General features: G+C 32.5%; 4 protein-coding genes across 10 annotated transcripts in view; 2 read left to right on the top strand and 2 right to left on the bottom strand.

Moving 5' to 3' along the window:
• Nucleotides 1-163: 163 nt before the first annotated feature.
• Nucleotides 164-4,536, top strand: LOC117609607 (uncharacterized). 3 transcript variants are annotated; one of them, XM_034336169.2, is made up of 9 exons: nt 414-678; nt 752-1,065; nt 1,854-2,088; nt 2,423-2,563; nt 2,633-2,876; nt 2,955-3,511; nt 3,597-3,953; nt 4,086-4,181; nt 4,250-4,536. In XM_034336169.2, the coding sequence occupies exons 2-9, from the start codon at nt 1,010-1,012 to the stop codon at nt 4,313-4,315; spliced, it is 1,752 nt and encodes a 583-aa protein (XP_034192060.2). In that variant the 5' UTR covers nt 414-678; nt 752-1,009; the 3' UTR covers nt 4,316-4,536. The 3 variants fall into 3 exon arrangements, with proteins under 3 accessions (XP_034192062.2, XP_034192060.2, XP_034192061.2); XM_034336171.2 differs by lacking the exons at nt 414-678; nt 752-1,065 and adding an exon at nt 164-404; XM_034336170.2 differs by lacking the exon at nt 752-1,065 and having other exon boundaries at nt 416-678.
• On the bottom strand, nt 3,535-13,221 carry LOC117609610 (uncharacterized). Its single transcript, XM_076689157.1, has 6 exons — nt 12,477-13,221; nt 12,248-12,409; nt 11,680-12,079; nt 9,541-9,591; nt 8,751-9,330; nt 3,535-8,265 (listed from the first exon to the last, which is right to left on the bottom strand). The coding sequence occupies exons 1-6, from the start codon at nt 12,675-12,677 to the stop codon at nt 8,103-8,105; spliced, it is 1,557 nt and encodes a 518-aa protein (XP_076545272.1). The 5' UTR covers nt 12,678-13,221; the 3' UTR covers nt 3,535-8,102.
• RpL23 (ribosomal protein L23) lies at nt 10,010-11,261 on the top strand. The gene is made up of 4 exons (XM_034336181.2): nt 10,010-10,087; nt 10,322-10,405; nt 10,769-10,897; nt 10,997-11,261. Exons 1-4 carry the CDS (start codon nt 10,075-10,077, stop codon nt 11,191-11,193), a joined length of 423 nt encoding a protein of 140 aa, XP_034192072.1. The 5' UTR covers nt 10,010-10,074; the 3' UTR covers nt 11,194-11,261.
• Nucleotides 13,222-15,359: 2,138 nt separating the features above from the next.
• Nucleotides 15,360-20,300, bottom strand: part of LOC117609568 (PAR-domain protein 1) — a 38,736-nt gene continuing 33,795 nt past the window's right edge. For all 5 annotated transcript variants that reach the window (XM_034336081.2, XM_034336083.2, XM_034336079.2 and 2 more), the window contains one exon: nt 15,360-20,070. In XM_034336081.2, coding sequence (XP_034191972.2) covers nt 19,984-20,070 — 87 coding nt within the window. In that variant the 3' untranslated portion in view covers nt 15,360-19,983. The remainder of the gene's footprint in view (nt 20,071-20,300) is intronic.

The following is a 20,300-nucleotide window of genomic DNA, read 5'->3' as shown; positions in this document are numbered from 1 at the left end:
ATTTTTGTATAGAAATCGTGCCTTTGTAGGTTTTTAGACGTTGTAATTTTTCAGCACAAATTTATATAATTAAAATTATAATATAAATAAAAATTATATAAATAAAAATTATTTATATAATTTTATTCAAAATTTTAATCATCTGTATAAAAGACGAAACAATATGCATTCATTTCATCGGTTGTTAATATTCAATATTTTCATCTATATATATATTTATATGAAAATTTATGGATTGAATATTTGTAATATTATATTAACTGAAATTGATTAATACTGCTACTTGATTCGATTGCTCGTAACAGACAGCCGCCATTAATAGTGTTAAAAAGAAGTATCTTTGAAATCTAGATGTCGCGTGCGTAACCGGAAAACTTCTAGAAACTGTGAAGTTTCAGCAAAAAGTATGTTATAAATATTGTTTTATATTATTTCTTTACGCTAAATAACAAATTAATTTATTAATTTTGTTTCTGTTTTATCAAATCGAAGTTTTTCGGCAACAAAGTGTTGAATTTGATTCGTGATGTATTTTCGAGTGACGCCGCAGCCATGATTGTTTAGTTTCGGGGGGATGAAAAGTGAACGCGAACGACGGATTTGAATGAAACGCGTGTGATTACAGCATACCAGTATATTTATGTGTTTAACGAGTGTGCCTGTTAATTGAGAGATATGGTAAGCGGGAGTATGATTTAAAACATAAGTTATGTACTTATCTATAAAGGATAGTTTTCGCGGGAATTTTCAGGCGTTACAATCGTTGGGTGCCGCCGCTACCGCGGCGCAACATTACACTTTCAAACTTTCGATCGATTTGTACTCGATATATACAACCGTGAAACAAGATGGGCATCGACTGTGCTTCATCTTTCAAACCGCCTTTTATTTGATTTTGCGGCAATCGTTTCGCGTTGTATATGTACGGCACATTGTTGTGTGAAAATATTAGAAAACGTAACAGAATATCATACTGCATATAAATCGATATATACTTCTGAGTGTGTATATGTATACGTGGCTTGCATGTGTTTTACTTAGTGTTACTGTAGAATATATATACAGGTTAGTAATATATACAGAAGGAACTGTGGATCAGGAACGCCCCTTTTTACGATACGATCGAATTTCTTTCCCGCGCAATTTCTAAGATGTGATGAAACGTCAATAATTGAAAATTTTTCATTACTTAAATTTCTAATTGATGTATGAACTCATTTCTCCTTATTTTATAGTATCACTTTTTAGCAGTATTTTTGTTTATTGAACATTACCATTCTTGTAATGTAATTTTTTTTTTCCGATGTTAATGATCGAAGGAAATAAAGCTTTTATATTAAAGAAAAACAGACAAATATATAATATCCGAATAGTATACTACTTTATTGACAAAAGTATTATTAAATATATGTATATTTATGTGATTATTGTAATGAAATTCGTGTTCAAAGTAGTTGTTAAAGAAGATGTATTTTATATTATTGGGAAAAACATGTGGAAGTAATTGTAGCAAACTATCAGTTTTTCTTACATTTAAACGTGTTTGCTAAAGATAGAATATTACTAAAACAGTTTTGAGTTAGTAGCAGAAGAATATTTTTAGTCAAAGTTCTTGTGTTCCCAGACGAAGTGTGTGTAGGGAACAAATCAATGAATATATAAATAATGTAGCATTAATAAAGTTTAATTTAATCCTTAATCTTAATTTAATTTAATCTTTAATCATTCTTATTACTTTTGTATTATTGTAAACATATTTTATTTAATAAAATATTATTTGTTACTGAAAAACTTAATCGTTATTCTTCTTCATAATGTAGGTGTTAACATTTTATGATTGTATATTGTTTCAGGCCATTTAGACATTTCTTTGAAATGTGGTTACGAAGTGAACATGTTAGTAGAAGACTACGTGGTCGTTTAAATATAAACACCGCATCCAGAACTAAAATATCCCATCATAGGCTTCAAGTTAGCAGTTTCCGGAAACTTCCATCTGTTAGCAATAATAATCATCGTATTGACGTACCAAATAAATGCAGCAGACTAACACGATGGAGGCGTAGATGTACCCATTTTTTAAAAGAGGTAGGCAATAAGTTTTATTTAAACATTGAACTTATGTATCTTACATGTATCAGATTTTGCCTTGCCACCATCGAAGACATTGCTGTTCATTTATGATATTTCAAAATATATTATTATCGTTAGCTTATTATAAATGATCTTTGCAGGTCATTTATTAAATCAAACTTCACTGTTTCTATAAAAGAAATACTTTCTAACTAATCACCGGTTAATGAGTGACTGACTAACACAAGGATGTTACACAATTAGATTTCTTAGAACTACAATTGAAGCCATTTGGTTAATATAAGGACTTCAATTCAGTTTTGTTAAAAATCAATTATTATCTTCGTAGGCTTGTAAAGAAAATGTTTTACGTTTTGCGAAGTCTACGCCTAGTAGACGAGAGAGAGGACCTCGTAGAAGGAAATGCATAAAAAGATCAATGGTTACTTCAACTCCGTTACATCGAACTTCCGCAAAAGATGCAGTTAATGTAAGTTATTACAATTCATCAATTATCTTATTATGAATGATTGAAACTATATGATTATAAAATTTGTAGCCACCAAAATGTACACCAACATCTAAGGTTTCTGAAGAATCAAAAGAAAACTGGAATACAACTACCTTATCTCTATACTCCTCTGTACTGAATACAGATTCGTGTTATTCTTCTATATCTATAAATGATTTCAAATCTTCAGGCTCAAGTGTATCACCATTATTAAATCTAATGTCTCCAGCACCTGTAGGATCAAATTCAGACCTTTCATATGTATTGGAGGATGAAGAAGACAAAAATATTGGTAAATTACAAAAATAATGAATTAATACTAATTTGTTTTTTCAATGCGTACTTAGGAGATAAATATCGTTTGTTTCAGACACCAGTTCGCTATACTATTCTGCTTCTTGCACACAAACAGAAATAACTGAAGAATGTTATAATTTAATGCATTCTACATCCATGTATGGAACTCGTTCTTACCCATCGGAAAAGTATTTTCCAAACGGAAAATATGCATTTAGCAATAACAATGCGAGTAACAGTCATTTATCAAAAATTCAATATTCTGTTGACAGTCCATCGTCAAAGTATGAATCGGGCTTTGCTAATACAAAATACGCTACAACAACCATGTACAGTTTAAACCATAATCATTCATCCGACACAAACGGGAACATTACTGAAAAATATGATTCTGATGATATCGAGAGCGATTATCATAATGTCGAGTACATGGAAGTCGGAAGCGAGGAAATAGTAGAAAGTTGTGATATGGAAAATATGGTTACACATGTTCAAGAAGATTGGGAACCATTTGATCCTTATGTCTTCATTAAGCATTTACCACCTTTGACTCCGGCAATGAGAGCCAGATGTCCCGCTCTTCCACTTAAAACACGCAGCAGTCCAGAATTTAGTCTCGTGTTAGATTTGGTAGGTACATTTTTCATTCCCCTAAAAAAAAAAAATGATAAACAATGAAACAGATAAACATATAAAAAGTTATATTATTATACAGGATGAAACATTAGTGCACTGTAGTCTACAAGAACTTTCGGATGCAGCATTCCGTTTTCCAGTTGTTTTTCAAGATGTAACGTACACAGTGTTCGTAAGAACACGACCGTATTTTCGTGAATTTTTAGAACATGTCTCATCATTGTACGAAGTAATCCTTTTTACCGCGAGTAAACGAGTTTATGCGAACAAGTTAATGAATCTGTTAGATCCAACACGAAAATTGATCAAATATCGTTTGTTCCGAGAACACTGTGTTTGCGTTAATGGAAATTATATCAAGGATCTATCTATCCTTGGTAGAGATTTATCTAAAACTGTTATTATTGATAATAGTCCACAAGCATTTGGATATCAGGTGAGTAATTATATTCAGAAACCGATGTGCACGGCTGATGCTGTTTCGGGTAGTGCAGGCTTGGTCTGAAAAATATAAGCAAACATTAGATAAATAAACGATCCTTATTTTTACCATATGTTTACATTACAGTTAGAGAATGGTATTCCTATAGAAAGCTGGTTTGCTGATCGTTCAGATAATGAATTAATGAAATTGTTACCTTTCTTAGAAAACTTAGTAAATTGGGTGAGTATTCACGCTTAATTAATTATATAACACAATATAATATAACATGTAAATTAATGATGTTACAGGGAGGAGATGTTAGACCACGTATTAGAGAACAGTTCCGACTTTTCAGTTTTTTACCACCGGATTAATTTAGTGAGCACAAACTTAACGTAATCGAAGTACTAGCCTGCGTAGGTATGTACGTGTATGTATATTTATAGGTATTAAATACATAAACGTAAGATATTGACGCAGAGCGTGTAAAACACACGCTAAAATCGTATACAATTTGCAATATTTTTTATTGAATAATTTTACATTCAGTAAAAAAAAAAAAAAAAAAAAAGAAAAAAATGAAAATGATTAAAAATCAAAACAGTTGCTATTACAAAGTTCTAAATTATAATTATAGTTCTATTTGTACAAAACAAATAATTAAGTTTTTGTATATTCATTTCAAAATGATTTCTTACAGGATCAATATTAAAAATATTATTTCATGTTCTAACATGGTTAAAGAAAAAATATCACAAGTTAGTAGATACTATAATTCGTATCAAATTTTGGGCAGGTACCAATTAATTAAAGTAATAAGTAATGAAAATATATGACTTTATGAATTATATACAGACCAATCAAGATTTAATATTAATAATTACGAGGGCTATGTGTTGCGCGAGTAGTTATTATGAATACTTTAATTCAAATTGTTCAAAAACTAGCTCATGTGTTTATTGTTAAATTTCTCTAAGAAAAAGATGAAATTATAATATGTTTCAGGTATCTCTCAATTTACATAGAATTAATACTAGTTGCAAAATATAAACATAATATAGAGTACATATATATTTATGCATAATATTAAATTGAGAGGTTCCTGAATCACGTTTTCATTAAAATCTTTATTTTCCATTATGAATACTATATCGTTAGCAATATCCGACATTTATGTAACTCATTTAGTTTGTATATAAAAACACAAATTACATAAAAAATCAAACATACGTACATATTCAATTTTATCTTATTGTTCGAAAACTCGGAATTGATTAATTAAACTGGTTTTTGTTGAAGTTAACAAAATCAATAACCGATTACTGTTCGATTGTACAACTGATCATAATATCTGTTATATACAAAAATATGCAAAATACTTAATACATCTACTAATTATAGTGTAAGCTAAGAAACACAAAATGAAATTATTACAATAGTTAATACAACTATTTGTCCCTCAAAATAGTAAAGTTTATTAAAAACAAACAAAATATACTCATAGAATAAATATAGATAAAAGGTGAACAAAATGAAAACTTCCAATTGTAATTAAATTTCTTTCTCGCCAGTTTTTACTTCTATTCATAGTGTCTTCATAGCAGAAATCATATCTATTAATAATATAAAAGGTAAAAAATAGAATTATTGAACTCGTACCTTCAGTACAAAGATATCTTTTGTATCAATTATAATTAATTATTTCGATTTTATTTAAATTTTGATAAACTTTTTCGCACAAGTAAATGAATGTTTTGTCATATCTTTCTAACTTCGAAAATGGAAAATATTATTATCAGTTATATAATTGTCATTTTGCTAATAATTGTTAAACGTTTTTTACTGTATAAATACGAACACTTAAAGAATCTCCCGAAGAGATACAAAGTCTTGTATTCAAGGTTTCTTATTACAGATAACTACGATCTCAGTCTAATTACCTTTAATCAGTACTATTAAAACGATAGGCGTTAAAATGTTTGGTTGAGCACTATAAGTATAAATCAGTGTAGATTACGAATTGTTCAGTGCATATATATGTATTAACAGTTTCTTAATTACGAATATATATATTGATATGTGCGTATCTGTATAAGCGTGCGTGTGACAACTGTATACATTATATTCCGCTACACCCATTAAAATTTATAAACTTGCGTGTAATTCATAACCAGAGGTTTATATTAAAATGAAGCATTCATACGAAGTAATGTAGTAAAAGCGTAAGCAGTTTATAGTTTTTGCTATATTTCAAGATCGTATCTATGCATTCGTTCACGTCACGAGTTTACAGATGTGTAAAATCAATTTTATTGCCAAAAAAAGAAGCGTAAACGTATTCAAATTTTCAATACTGGGCATAAATTTATTGCGTTTCTTGTAAAATGTTAATAAGATCCGTGTCTAAAGAAACCTGTTAATTTGCAAGATCAGACTTAACGAAGCTAATTATTTTAACTTTGTACGAGTGTACTGTGTGAAAATTGAAACGAGTTCAGTGTTTCAGTTCTGTCATTACAAAATACTACGTGTATTTTTCTTTTCATGCAATAATTTCTTAGTTTTAATGTATAAAGAATTAAAAGTTGCTTTCATTTAGAATTATAAAACTGTATCCCCGTGTATATTGCAACAGTAACTTTCATAGACATAGCATTTGTTATTGAAAGGTACTATAAAAGAATAAAAATTACAATAGATAGACTACGTGAGAAAAATACATGCTTGTTATACATGAAACAAGTGTTTATGTTATTAATTCTTTATTTATCATTTAACGATGAATATGTTCGGATTTGAATTGTTATAAGATGAATGCTTTATTTAATGACATTCCTGTACTTAAAAATATAAAAAACACTTCAGTTTATAGATAAACCAAAGTAGGTTTACATTCTAATAAAGCATACAGATTTTAATCAAAATTTAATATTATCATAGTGTTATCGTAACTAAACGCTGGAGACAAGAAATATGTAACAGACATAGTACAGTAATTGTGAAGAAATGTATCAGCATTAAATATTTACTTTGCGTTCAGTTTTTTTAGAAAATAAAATTGTTTGAACATTTTTCTAATAATTTATATTTAATTTAATTTAAGAGTAATCGTGTACAACATACCATTACATTATTTTACATACAATTTTTAAAAATACATTACAATTTCGCAGAGTAAAAAATTTTATGTAAAACTGACTAGGAAAATAGTAAAACATGATCGTATTATTATAAAAACTTATGTAACATTAGTGTGCATTAGAAATTGATGCACCTTAGAAATGATATACATATTTTATACAGAAAAATATAAATTAAATCGTTTATATAGTTAGTAGAGAATCTGAATTAAAATAAAATTAAAGAGATAAATAAATGATTTATAACTATGTACAAAATATTGATAAAAAAAGAAATACTTTGTAGATTTACGCCATATAGCTGTTAACGCCACTTAACATCAGAATGGCTATTATTGTACATAATTCTTCTGAAGGATTTAGTTAAGTCAGAAATTAAATGCTGATAAACAGGTACGCTGAGAGTAACTATCCTTGAAGAAATGAACAAAAATCACATAATATTTTTCGAAATCTTTCTGTAAGATATCTAATTTACGAATACCTTTCATCGGTTACGGATCCCTGCCGTTTTCGGGAAATATACATTTGGAAATCTCCAAAGTAGTGTTACTTAATTCTCGCCTCCAACATTTTGTTACTTTATTTGACCCCTATCGTTTGAGGAGAAAATATGCTGAAAAATGTCACGTGCATGTATTATGAATAATACATTCAACTATACTTCATATTCAACATTAATATAATTTGCATATTCAACAGCTACAACAAGATAATTGTATTAATACCTATTTAACTTCTATGCTATTTACTACCCTCCCAAACTCGGACTTCGGATGTATCGAATATGTACTAAATCTTGCACATTTATAATGTACAATGGACATAATATCTTCATAAAATTCGTCAATTAATAAAAATTTTCTACATTATTTAGAGTCATTTAGACGATACTACACATTTTCGTTTTGATGTGTTTGCTTTTATCTATATCCATCTTACATGCATAACAGAGGAACTTAACATCAGTACATTCAGCATATCTGATTTCAACATATCCGAAGTCCGAGTGTAATTCGTCCTAATCTTCCGAACGTTTGAAATACCTAGTCTCAATACGTTCACAGAGATGTACTAGCAGCGGATAGCTTCGGACAATACTCGCCAGTTTATTACCAGGTAGAGGTGTCGTGAGTATTGTAAAAATGTGTCCAAACACTAAGGCATCCAATTCATTAGGTGTCCTAAATAATAATTAAATGATAGAATAATTAACCACGTAGTTGAAAAAAAAAATAAATATATTTTATGTATTGAAATCACGATACGAAATACAATGAATATTGAAAAAATTATAATTCAAAAGAATCTTCTGAAAGTGGTGGCAATGCTTCAAAGGATTCAGTGGAATTCCACAAAGTCTCCTTGGAGGGACATTCGAATACTTCAAAGTCATGAGTTGATTCAGTTGTACCAAGACTCAAATATTTTTGTCTAATTCTTGATGCGTGTTCAAGAAGTCTAGGAAACTGTTGCACAGTTGTTGTGATCTTTTGTACAGACTTAGGAAGATGGGAATTGGTAAGGACATGTATATGACCACACGCAAGAGCATCTAGTTCAGTTGGTCTTCAAAATTTAAAAGAAACATTATTAATATTGTTTCTATTAAATTTTACTTTAAAAAAATGAATGTAGAATTTCTATAAATAATATAATATGTACTTACTCTTCCCCAGAGAAATATTCGTTATTCTCCAGTCTCTCAGATAATATTGTACAACAATTTTTGACTTCACCACATACTTCTTCCACAGTTTTATTATACCAACCAAGTACATTTAGCTTTTTTATGACCTCCTTTCTTTTTTGCCAGTTTAAAAAATGATTCAAGGGCCAAGGATAGACGCTACCATGCCTTGGTTTAGTCACTTCATTTAGAGTTGCTTCATCAACCCAACAAATATACAATTCAGCATTAAAGAATACATTATCTACTAGTGACATGTAGGCTCTCATGTCTGATTTACATGTTGGGGACAAATGTTCTGATAAACTTATGCCTTTATTTCCCATGAATGACACAATATTGTCAAATTCAGATATTATGAATGCTCCACATTTTATGAATGGTACACGCCCAGAAGGAGACATGTATTCTGCATTGCTTCTGGTTTCTAATTGAAACTCAACATTGCACATTCTAAGAAAAGCCTGAACAGCTAAACAATTTGCATTGTCAGGTAATAATATCTGTTCAACATCATAAGGCTGATATAAGGTAATTTGTTGAGGCCATGGATCTTGGGCTAAACAAGAAAATATTTTATTTTGGTAAGCTTAAAAAATGTATTTTATGTTTATATTGTCATCAGAATGTCATAGAATAAAAAACTAAAAGTAACATACGAATATATTAAGAAAGACATAATATGTATAAAAGTAACAAGTACAGGTTAAGTTTGGTGTAAGTTATAAGTAGAATTCAAAGTACTTTTTAAATGTAAATTATGAATTACCTTCTAATCCTAAAGTAATAGAATCTCCTAACAGAGTCTCAGGCATTTTATTTAATTAACTGTGATGCTAACAACAGTGAAAATTTAAAGCTTTCTTACTAATGTATTTCGGACAAAACAAACGAGCGGTGAACCGGGAAAGTAATTTTTATCTTTATATTTTCCTGAAACAAAAATCAGTATATTAATTCAATAATTTGATGATATATTGCACTGCAATTTGCGTATCTGTATTAAATAAGTTCATTTGTTTATTAGTAATTGTTAGTAAATTTTAGCATCATTAATATACTTGATTATGATGTATCAAATTGAAATTTGTGTTATGTTATCTACTAAGAATTAAATTTATTATATAATATTCTAATTAAATAATATTTTCTTTTTATTGAACCTGCAATAATACATAATATTTTTAAAAGAAATTTCTTTCAAACATCAGACGAGTTTCCGCGCCGGAAACGACCAACACGATTCTGCGTGAGAGCTAGTGCGCGGTAAACAGCAGTCTCTTTCTCTTTTAAACACAGCAAGATGTCGAAGAGAGGTAAGTTGTTTTCAAAGATGACGAGGAATCTAAAGAAATCCGTGTAAAAATAAGTTATGTATTCGAAATGAGATACGCGAACGTTGAACAAATGTTTGGGGTGGACAACAATGGAAAAAGTTTTTGTTTAATAATGATGCAAGTTGGAAAAATTGATGATTGTATTGGAGACAAATACCGTGTCGGACGTGTCCGCTGATAGCAACAATTAACATGAAATTATTATTCTTTAAGGACGTGGTGGTTCAGCCGGAGCAAAATTTAGGATATCACTGGGTTTACCAGTTGGTGCAGTTATAAATTGTGCCGATAATACTGGTAAGTGTTTGAAAAAAAACTAATATATAACCTTAAAAATGAATCATGTTATGGTTGGGATTATCACATGGTTGGCGGTTGTCATTTCAATTAATTTATAAGTAAATTATATTATGCTAATAATCCTAAATGCAAATTACTTATAGTATTGAAAACATTTAATACAACCTTATAGGTGAATTCTAGCAGGCAATATTTTAATCACTTATAAAAAATTCAAACAGATCTTCAAATTGAAGCGTCCATGTTATTTTCGTTACCGCAATTTAAGATGGTTTCATATACCTGTGAAAATAATGTAGATTATTAATAATAACAGTTTAGATATTTTATTATGTAGTAAATGTTTTTTATTTTATGTAGGTGCCAAAAATTTATATGTCATCGCAGTCCAAGGTATTAAAGGCAGACTAAATCGTCTGCCGGCAGCTGGCTCAGGTGACATGATCGTTGCTACTGTTAAAAAGGGAAAACCTGAACTTAGGAAAAAGGGTAATTATCAGAATTAAATATATTATGTATCGAATATTTTATAGCATCGGTATAAATTAATATGTATGCAAATAAAAATTGTTTCCGTTTTTTACCTAGTTATGCCCGCGGTAGTAATACGGCAACGGAAACCGTTTCGAAGGAAGGATGGAGTTTTTATATACTTTGAAGATAATGCAGGAGTTATTGTGAATAATAAAGGTGAAATGAAGGGATCAGCTATTACAGGACCTGTTGCAAAGGAGTGTGCAGATTTGTGGCCCAGGATTGCATCCAATGCTAGCAGTATCGCTTAAACATTCTCTATAAATTTATTGTCCTTAATAAAATACATTTGAGCATTTGCTCAATACTTTTTCCTGTATCTTTTTCTTTATAATTTTCCTTTACAGTGGTCATTTGTCATATCCCGTCACACCGTCGGCAGGTTAAAAGGTAGAAATACTTAAAATATTTACTCTTACATCGTACTGAACAATTAATTTATGTATAATTATTATTTTATTAGATGATGGAAAAGTAAGATAGAAGCGAATGTATATGCACGCATTGCAGTGCATAAGAATTGAAGTAAAAATCAATCAAACGAAATTAATTAGAAATAATCGACGAAATAGTAAGAATACTTTATTTTAAAGTATTAACCAGCTGTAAATCACTGTACATTTAAAACTTGTGTCAACAGGATAAGACAAAGGATAGTAAGTTTTGACGTGCATTTAATGAGTACTTACTATAATTAAGAGATGTTCAAGAAGGTAGAATTCGACCTCAAACAAATCAGTCGTTCTTTGGCATTGGAGGAGAGAGAAGTTCTGCTTCGCTATGTATACTTGCTTTCATAATCATCTCTACGTCCGAAATAGATGAAGACGTATTTGAAGTAGTTCCATAGAGATCTTCATCTGCGATGCGGACGATTATTTTTCGTATTTCACTTTTTAATCTAGCTTTATTAAAGTCTGATTTTAATGCTTTTAATTCCAACGCAACGTATTGTCCAAATTTATCATAATCGTCAGGTTGTTTTACAATCGTTTCGAATGCCAACTTGAACAATTGATCCCTAATATTATCATCTTCGTGTTTACGCTTTTTCTGTGTCGGCAGTATTCTCTTCTCTTCCTCTTCGCTTTCTGCATCCTTATCGACTGCATATTTCTCTGCCTCGGTTCTTTCGAGCTGAAAAAAAATTTTTATGTCAGTGATTTATAGTAAAGTACAATTAGTCATTGTTATTGACACTCAGCAATGCCAATTGGTTGATTAGAATTATTATAAATTCTTTTCTTAATTCAGTACGACTTATTCAATAACAGAAATAATCATACATAAACTATTTCAGCTTACAATAGACGCTGATGCCTGTACGAGTGAGGACTGCGTCATATTTGTACAAAGTACAGGAATTAAAAACTTTAAAGCAGAAAAGTATGGCCAGTTAGAAACGTCTGTCTCAACCGATCCATTCCTGTCTTTCTTTTTTATCATCTTTCTTAATTCTTGTGACATCTGAAATTTAAATAGTTAGTTAGGTATGTTTGATTGATTTTTATCTACTTTATTACATTTTATACACCTGGTTTCTTAAATTATGCAATTTTCGTTGTATCTCCTCCGATGAACATCGAAATTTTACTGCTATTTCATGTATTGTTTTATTCTTTCTATCTCTGTTTCTATATTCGCTGTCTTTTAGGTTCCATAGCATTGAATTCTTCTTATAAATACTGATCAGGCTGAAGGTCTCCTCTCTTGACCATTCCTTTCGTGCGGTCATTTTCAAGAGATTGCTGTATTCAAAAATTCAACTTGTGCACCAGCGATCGCTTCTGAACCTAGTTCGTATTTCGAGAGTAGCTCTCTGATAGTATTATGATGTCTCAATTTCAAAGCAAGTTCCCACAGAACTGCTCTCTGAGAGGAATCATGCTCTCTGACAGTCACTCTCGGACACACTATTCACTTGTGAGAAGTACTCTCAATAGCTTTTTACTTGTTTTATTTTAAAATGGACTAGCACCTTTGAGGTACGTTTTCACAAGGCCTGTAATCTAATTGGAATATGAATTATTCCAGAAAAAGTAGTTGCAAGTGGAGGAAGACAAGATTTAAGACAGGTTTCACTAACCTCAAATCATCAGTACGTTCAGAATAAACTTTTTTTGTATGAAATACCTTTAATTTTAAAATTGTAATTCATCTGTATTAAAGATTAATAAAGCTATTTTATTTGTTTTAATTCTCATTGTGTGATTAAATTATTTACATATATTCTTGATTATCATCCGAGTATAGTCGATAAGTTGTTATCATCAATTGCAGTCGGTAAGTTGATTTTTTGACGATATACCTCTTCGCACATTCTGTGATCCTATTACCAGGAGTAGATTTCAAACCGTAGGTTTCCCCCACCATGCCACCCCCAGCAACGTACTGCGGTGGTTTCTGTGCCACCTACTTTCATTTTGATGTGCTCCCGATACCCGGACACTTGGGGTTTCTAGAACCCCAGGTGGCTGTAAATGCAGTCCTCAATTGGGTGTACGCGGGGTCCTAGACACCCCAGTCGAACGCACGTGGGGTTTCTAGAACCCCAGGTGCCTGTAAATGCAGTCTTTAATACAGTGCATGCGGGGTCCTAGACACCCCAGTCGATCGCACTTGGGGTTTCGAGGACCCCTGACGCAAACTACTGCGCAACTAATTCTGCGCAAACTACTGCGCATCTAGTTCTGCTCATACGCGCGGCAATCTACTGCGCATCCTGTTCTGCGCAGATTTCTGTGCCACCTACTTCCATTTTGATGTGCTCCTGATACCCGGATACAGGGTCTACATTTTTTGCAAATTTCTAAGCTTGTAGATTGTTAATCCGCACAAAATTGGTATCAATAGATTGGTTAAAGTCTGCTCTATCTTCTAAAATTATAAAAGTTCATAAAATGTGTCGGATTTACAAGAAATTAATGAGAAAAGTTGCAGTAAGCTACAATGAAAAGTCGAAGTGAAATAATGATTAATTATTGCGTCTAAACGCTACAAATGTTCACAAAACTTATATTAGAAATTCAAATAAACCTTACTCATTCTAAACAGTCATAAAAGTGCAGAAAATGTTCCTAATAATTGAGAAATTAATGAAAATTAGGAGGTTCGATATGCGGCAATGTGGTATTTACAAGAATCGATGTTTACTAAATATTTACGCATCAAATGTTACTAAAAATGATTAAAGAATGTAGTTTGAACCTTTCTCTTTCTTCTCTGATGACAAAGTGTCATAAATTGTTGCTATGTACTGTAAAATTAATAAAATTTAGAGTGTCGGCATGTTGATATGTGTCGCAATATAGTGGCTATAAGAATCGATATTTATTAAATAATAACGCACCAAATGTTACTGAAAATGATTAAAGAATGTAGTTGGAACCTTTCTCTTTCTTCTTCGATCTTAAAGAGTTATAAATTGTTGCTATTTACGGTAAAATTAATGAAAATTCGGTGGGTGTTTAATGAGACGTGTAGCTATATCATTACTACAAAAAGGACTAATAACTGAGTAATTACAGCAAAGATATGCACAAAGTTGGTATGAGAAAATTGCGCAGACATTATTCTTTATGAATCAATTGTAAGAATGAACTTTTCATTAGCCGTTAATGAGCAATTAACGATTTTTGTGTATCCTGTATAACCTGTACATTTTCCGCGAGTCTACTGCGCAGGTGGTTCTGCGCATATGCGCAAGGCGCCACTGCGCATGCGCGAATCGTGCCACCTCTTTGCACATCCTATATTCCTGATACCAGGAGTATAATTTGAACCGTAGGTTCTCCCACTCCGCTTACCCAAGAATCGTGCGACCTCTTTGCACATTCTGTAATCCTATTACCAGGAGTAGATTTCAAACCGTAGTTGCCCCCACCATACCTCCCCTGAAATAGCGTAACCTCTTTGCGCATTCTGTTATCCTATTACTAGGAGCAGTTTTTGGAGTTAAATTCATAGGCGCTTCTATGCACATATTCTCGCAATGATAATTTAAATATGTAACAGTCCGAAATGTACTGAATACTTAATTACTTTCAAATGACGTTTTTTATATAATAAAATAATAATTAAAGCATGAAAATAAAATAACAAATAGAGTATTTTTTTTTTAATTAACGATATATTTCTAAAAATCAGGATTAACAAGGAATCGTATTCATTTCATTATTTTCTTCAATACGTAACAGAAATTTTAATATTAAAAAACAATAAAATTCATTGAACTTTAAAATCGTTGCAAGCATTGCAATTAAAATAACAGTACGATAAAAAAAATTTACATTTCGCTTTGGCGTTTGCCAATTAATTTTACAACACCAACAGAATATTATTATTACTCGATAATTAAACTATCTAGCTGATTCCTCGAAGTATAAGATAATCAAGGGATCCAGGTACAACAATATAATTCAATGAAAACAATAACAAATACATATATTTCTCGAAATGTGATACATTTTTGACGTTGGGTGGTCGTATTTAATTCTCACGTGTACTGTTTTTCGTTTTCGAATGGATCGGATGGCGTGTCTCATCTTTTATCTTTCCATAATTACGTACTCTTTTTTTTTTTTTAAATCCCTATCGTTTAATTTTTTTACATTTTTTGCAACTTTTCTTCGTTTTGTCATTCGTCGATTAAATTCTAATTTGGAGCAAAGCTGTCGGTTGCGTCTACCTTTGTGTGTGTGTGTGTGTGTGTATGTGTGTTTTCTCTATATTCTTTTTCTTTTTTTTCTACGATTTTCTTTACAACGTATCGTTTTTTACTATCCACGGACTGCGTGTAACGAACGCGCGCGCTTGTTTCTTTAAATGATTCTTTTTATATTTTACATCGTGTCATTTGAAAACATGCTACTCCGCCGCTTCTCGTTTGACAATTACGGTGTTAAACAGTGATCCGAATGATCGGCCGCTTAGTACGCTACGACATGTTTAATTAATAGCAACTTGTACTAGAAGGTACTTAGAAATATTCGAGAAACGTGAATCAATGTACTCTCTCTCGATTATTCACACACGACTGCCAGCGTAGCGATCGAATATAAATTAGATAAAGAAATATCTGACTTTATCGTTTCTCTATAATAACGCTATTGATCGGCGGTTTACGATTGCTGATGATATAAAAGATTTTCATACGTTTGTCCTACGCGCGTGTATAGAGATACATTTGTTCGTTTGATTACGGACACGACGCGTTTAAGATACCTTTCATACAATGTTCTTCGATATTACACAATGTGTATTTTGTCTATGTTAAAATTAGGCTGGCTGTATGCCAAAGAGCGGTGTGTCTTGTATAGATCATTAACACGTTGATTGCCATAAGTATACTTACATACGTTATTACCTTTACAGAAAGTTCAATTGAGGAACGAATTTTGAATATCCATTAACCCATTAACTGCCAAATTTTTATTTCACATTTTATTTAATATAATCCTATTGCAAGTGATAAAAAAAAATATATATATATATATATTCAAATCCCTATTTGGGGATCGTGGTAGCAAATGGGTTAAAATTACAGTGTACATATCGTTTCAAGTGAAAGCGTTAATATTTTGAATTAAACTGAAGTACAATTTCTATAATACTTATGGCAGTGAACGTGTTTGAACGATGAATGCGGATCGTCGATGTTGCGAGATGATTTCTTGCATATTGCGTTCTCTTTGTCAATCGCCTTGCTTTTGTCACGCGTCGTTGCTTACAATAAACTGGTATTTAGCAACAGTCACAAATCGAGCTTACAACGAGTCTCTTTGTCTCACATGTTGTTTGATTTTTGGTTACGTACAGTATTAATAACAATGATTTTTTTTTGTCTTTCGTTCGTGATCAATCAAAAGGGGCTGAGGAATACGTTCGAACGAATTCTGAAGTCGCTTCGTTAAAAGTGAAATCATAAAAATGAGATACAAGAATCAATTTGTATGATTTTACTTGCGACGTTGAAATCCGTTCGCTTATAACTATCAACTTATGTAAAAAGGAAAAAAGAATGAAAAATTTCAAATTATACAACATACGTAAAATCTTGAAAAAAAAAAAAAAAGAAAATATATGTATATGATAACAATGCGTAAAACGATTTCCATAACGTCGACCGTGAGATTAATTACATATGGATCTGTATCCAACTAAAAATTTACAATCGTAAAGTACGTATACATATTTTATCTAATTGTAAATAGAACTCTGATGCGTGATCACAAATAAAACAAGAGAAAAGAATCCTACGGACACGTTTCGAGTACGAACAAAATATACGAATGTCGAATTGTTTCTTTAACGAGACGATACTCCTCAATTAAAACGATGGTTTGTATAAAAACAGTTAAAAGCGAATCTGTCATTGACAAGGCCTTCTATAAAATTAATTTCTTTGTGTACGTCTACAAATATACATGTACATGTATGTGTGTATATATATATATGTATATAACAATATTTAATAAGCTCTTCGAGAATTCGTAATGTCAAGGGGTTTTAGGGAAACCGATCGAAATGATAAAACAATAATCAATTGTGTAAACAATCGATAACAAGCGTATCGTAAAAGACCTTTTTTTTCTCTCTACCGGGAACATACTCTTAATTGTCGATTTTACGTCGCAAAAAGTCGCTAAAAAACATATATGTATATATAATTATACTCGATTATTGTCATTGAGCGTTGCAACGAGCAGAATCGCTTATTTAAACGCATCAACAGGTATGTAAAATATTAATCGCGTGTATTATCCATGAAAGGCGCACCAGTGGATTTCGCTCATCGTTAGAGTTTTTTTTTTCCCTTTACATTCGAATTCATGTCACAAGAGGAAACAACTACGAATAGAGAATACCGCGTGTATAACGTTTTCTGTTCTGCTAAGGATGGAGCAGCCCCCTCTTGGTGCACGATTCTTGTCGTGGCGTCGGTTAACAATAGAGCTGACAGTATCGTTTTGCTTCTCTTTTCGATAAAATGTACTTTCTTTTTATCATCGAATGAACTTGAAATTCTATTTCGCGATCTCTCCTAATCGCTCTAAAAAAAAAAAAAAAAAAAAAAATTACAATGATCAATGCAGCGATACCTTGAATCGGCGTGGGCAACTAATATTAGTACGGTTTCCTTATTCAAGTATTTACAAAAAAAGGTTGATTAAAAATTCATTGTCGGACGAGCCATCGACCATTGAAGCGCGACGAAACGATAATAAAGGGACGCGTCGCGACGCTTTCCCCGCACTTTCAATTTGCTTCAAGCAAATCGTACGATAAAGAGAGAGATAACACGTTACGTATGAAAAAGAAAAAAAGAAGCACATGATCTACCTTACGATAAAAACAACTAGAATCACTTGTGTACCATCACCACTTGTGGGATACGCTACGGTAATTAACGTTTCTTAGAGAACTAGGGACCTAGTCCGTGCGCAGAAAAGCGTCGTTCTCCCAAGTATCCTTTCGCTTGTTAATTTAATTCATCGATTCTACCTTCCCCCGTCTTCCTCCAGTTTTACACACGTTTCCCCGCTCGCATTCAATTTCGTTGATTTCTCATTTATGCGATCGATCAAAACAACCAAACGGTGATTATTCGATGAGCCAAGAAAACGGTAAATATTTTTTTTTTTAAAACGTGTACGGTCCGACGACGGAGTCACGCGAAGGTACAATAATGCTAGTTACTGTACTCGACGATATCGTCCAGGAATCTCTTCGAGTATTCCTCCCGAACGAATAGCGTTCAACGATTAGACTGACGGAAGAGGGAGGAAGGCGGATAACGCAACGAGAAAAAACGTTAGACCAACACGGTCTATCCACGATCAGATGTGGAGTTCGCGTTGTACAATAACCAAATAGAAGCTCGAGAACTAGCGCGGGTGGCTAGGCGGCCGCTTCAGGAGCGTTCGCGACCGTTTTCCTTTCAACCAGACGATCGTTTTATACACGCGCCTGTCTGTGCTTACATCTTCGTACATTATTCGCTTATTACTCTAATCAGCTCCAGCCCGGTTTACGAGACGGTTGTGCGCGTGCCAGAGACGTTTGAATTTGCTACGCGTTTTCCACTCGGCTGTTTGATGTATTCCTTCGGAGAAACCGGAAAAGAAATAGAAACTTGCATCCTCCTTTGTAACAAATCTTTTCCTTGTTCCTTCTAACAGAGAAGTTCTTCGAACACGACTATAATTAACGTTTCAACAGGTCGAAAAAGAAAAAAAATAAAAGATGTCTCGTAGGGAACAATTGGTACCACGTTCATCTGGCATGCATACAAACGTCTACGTTTGCGGTTCCGCGTGTATACGTGTATGCCTGACTGACTATGTATATAGATATATACGTATTACGTGTATGCTGGATAATGCGTAGCAGCGAACGATATACCCGACCGGTTACACACCTCTGGCATTTTATACGCGTATATTCTCTGTACATACACGTGTGCATGCGGGTTGCGCGCTTACAGGCGCTCTAACAAACTCGACCATTTACAGACATACGTACACGCGCTCGTGTATGTATGCATGTATACATATATATATAATCTAACTATACATATAACTATGTACACTTTTCTTTATCCGGAGAGAAGATGGGGGCGAGTGGGAAAGGAGACGAAGGATTCAGGCAGAAGGGGTTAAAACAGGATCAACGTTAGGTATGCGCGGTGTTGGTGGTTTAGGAATAAGGAATAAGGAATAAAGGAAGAAGGAAGAAGGAGAACGAGATGAATGAATAGCAAAACCTCTCTCGAAGGATATCTCTGCGAAGGGAATCCTGTAAGGAAAAGTAAGCTGTTCGATTAAAATTCGTGGAGATGACTTTGTGATTCGGCGGACGCGCTCCTTCCTTTCCTCTTCCAATATATACTTTTTTTTTTTTTCATTTCATTTCTTTTCTTCCGGACTGACGAAAACCTAAGTGCTCTGCGACTATAAAGTGTGGGAGGAGCTGGCACAACAAACGCTCGTGTCTGCATCTTTTTTAATACCACGACGAGTTGTTGCTTCCTCGGCGTACTGTTAGACGTCCGTGTATTTGCTCAGCTTGTCGCGTAACAGCATGTTCTCGTTCTTTAACCGGTCCAGCTCCTGTCGGAGGCCCATGTTCTGAAAGACGAACAGTACAAATCAGTTTGGCGAAGATATTCGATATCGTACAGAATCCTATGAAAGGCTCGATCGTTTCTTTTGAAAAATAACATTGTAACAACGATAGAATTTGAAAAAAGGAGAAAAAAAAAAAGAATACACCATCGACGTGCTCTATCGGGACTGTAGAATGTACTTTTCGTTTGGCTGTCACGACGGATATCACTGGGTACAATGGAAAAGAAAAT

The sequence above is a fragment of the Osmia lignaria genome, chromosome 7 (assembly GCF_051020975.1).
Source record: "Osmia lignaria lignaria isolate PbOS001 chromosome 7, iyOsmLign1, whole genome shotgun sequence".
Lineage (NCBI taxonomy): Eukaryota > Metazoa > Arthropoda > Insecta > Hymenoptera > Megachilidae > Osmia > Osmia lignaria.
Note: the sequence above shows the minus strand (reverse complement) of the source record. Positions and strands in the feature narration are given on the sequence as shown.

Coding starts and splice junctions, on each gene's coding strand:
- RpL23 (XM_034336181.2), top strand. Junction 10,406..10,768: donor AAATTGTGCCGATAATACTG/GTAAGTGTTTGA, acceptor TATTTTATGTAG/GTGCCAAAAATTTATATGTC. Junction 10,898..10,996: donor ACCTGAACTTAGGAAAAAGG/GTAATTATCAGA, acceptor TTTTTTACCTAG/TTATGCCCGCGGTAGTAATA.
- LOC117609607 (XM_034336169.2), top strand. CDS start 1,010: ATGTATACGTGGCTTGCATGTGTTTTACTTAGTGTTACTGTAGAATAT. Junction 2,089..2,422: donor GTACCCATTTTTTAAAAGAG/GTAGGCAATAAG, acceptor TTATCTTCGTAG/GCTTGTAAAGAAAATGTTTT. Junction 4,182..4,249: donor TAGAAAACTTAGTAAATTGG/GTGAGTATTCAC, acceptor ATGATGTTACAG/GGAGGAGATGTTAGACCACG.
- LOC117609610 (XM_076689157.1), bottom strand. CDS start 12,677: ATGACCGCACGAAAGGAATGGTCAAGAGAGGAGACCTTCAGCCTGATC. Junction 12,080..12,247: donor TACAGGCATCAGCGTCTATT/GTAAGCTGAAAT, acceptor ATTTTTTTTCAG/CTCGAAAGAACCGAGGCAGA. Junction 9,592..11,679: donor TCCAATGCCAAAGAACGACT/GATTTGTTTGAG, acceptor ACAGTTAATTAA/ATAAAATGCCTGAGACTCTG.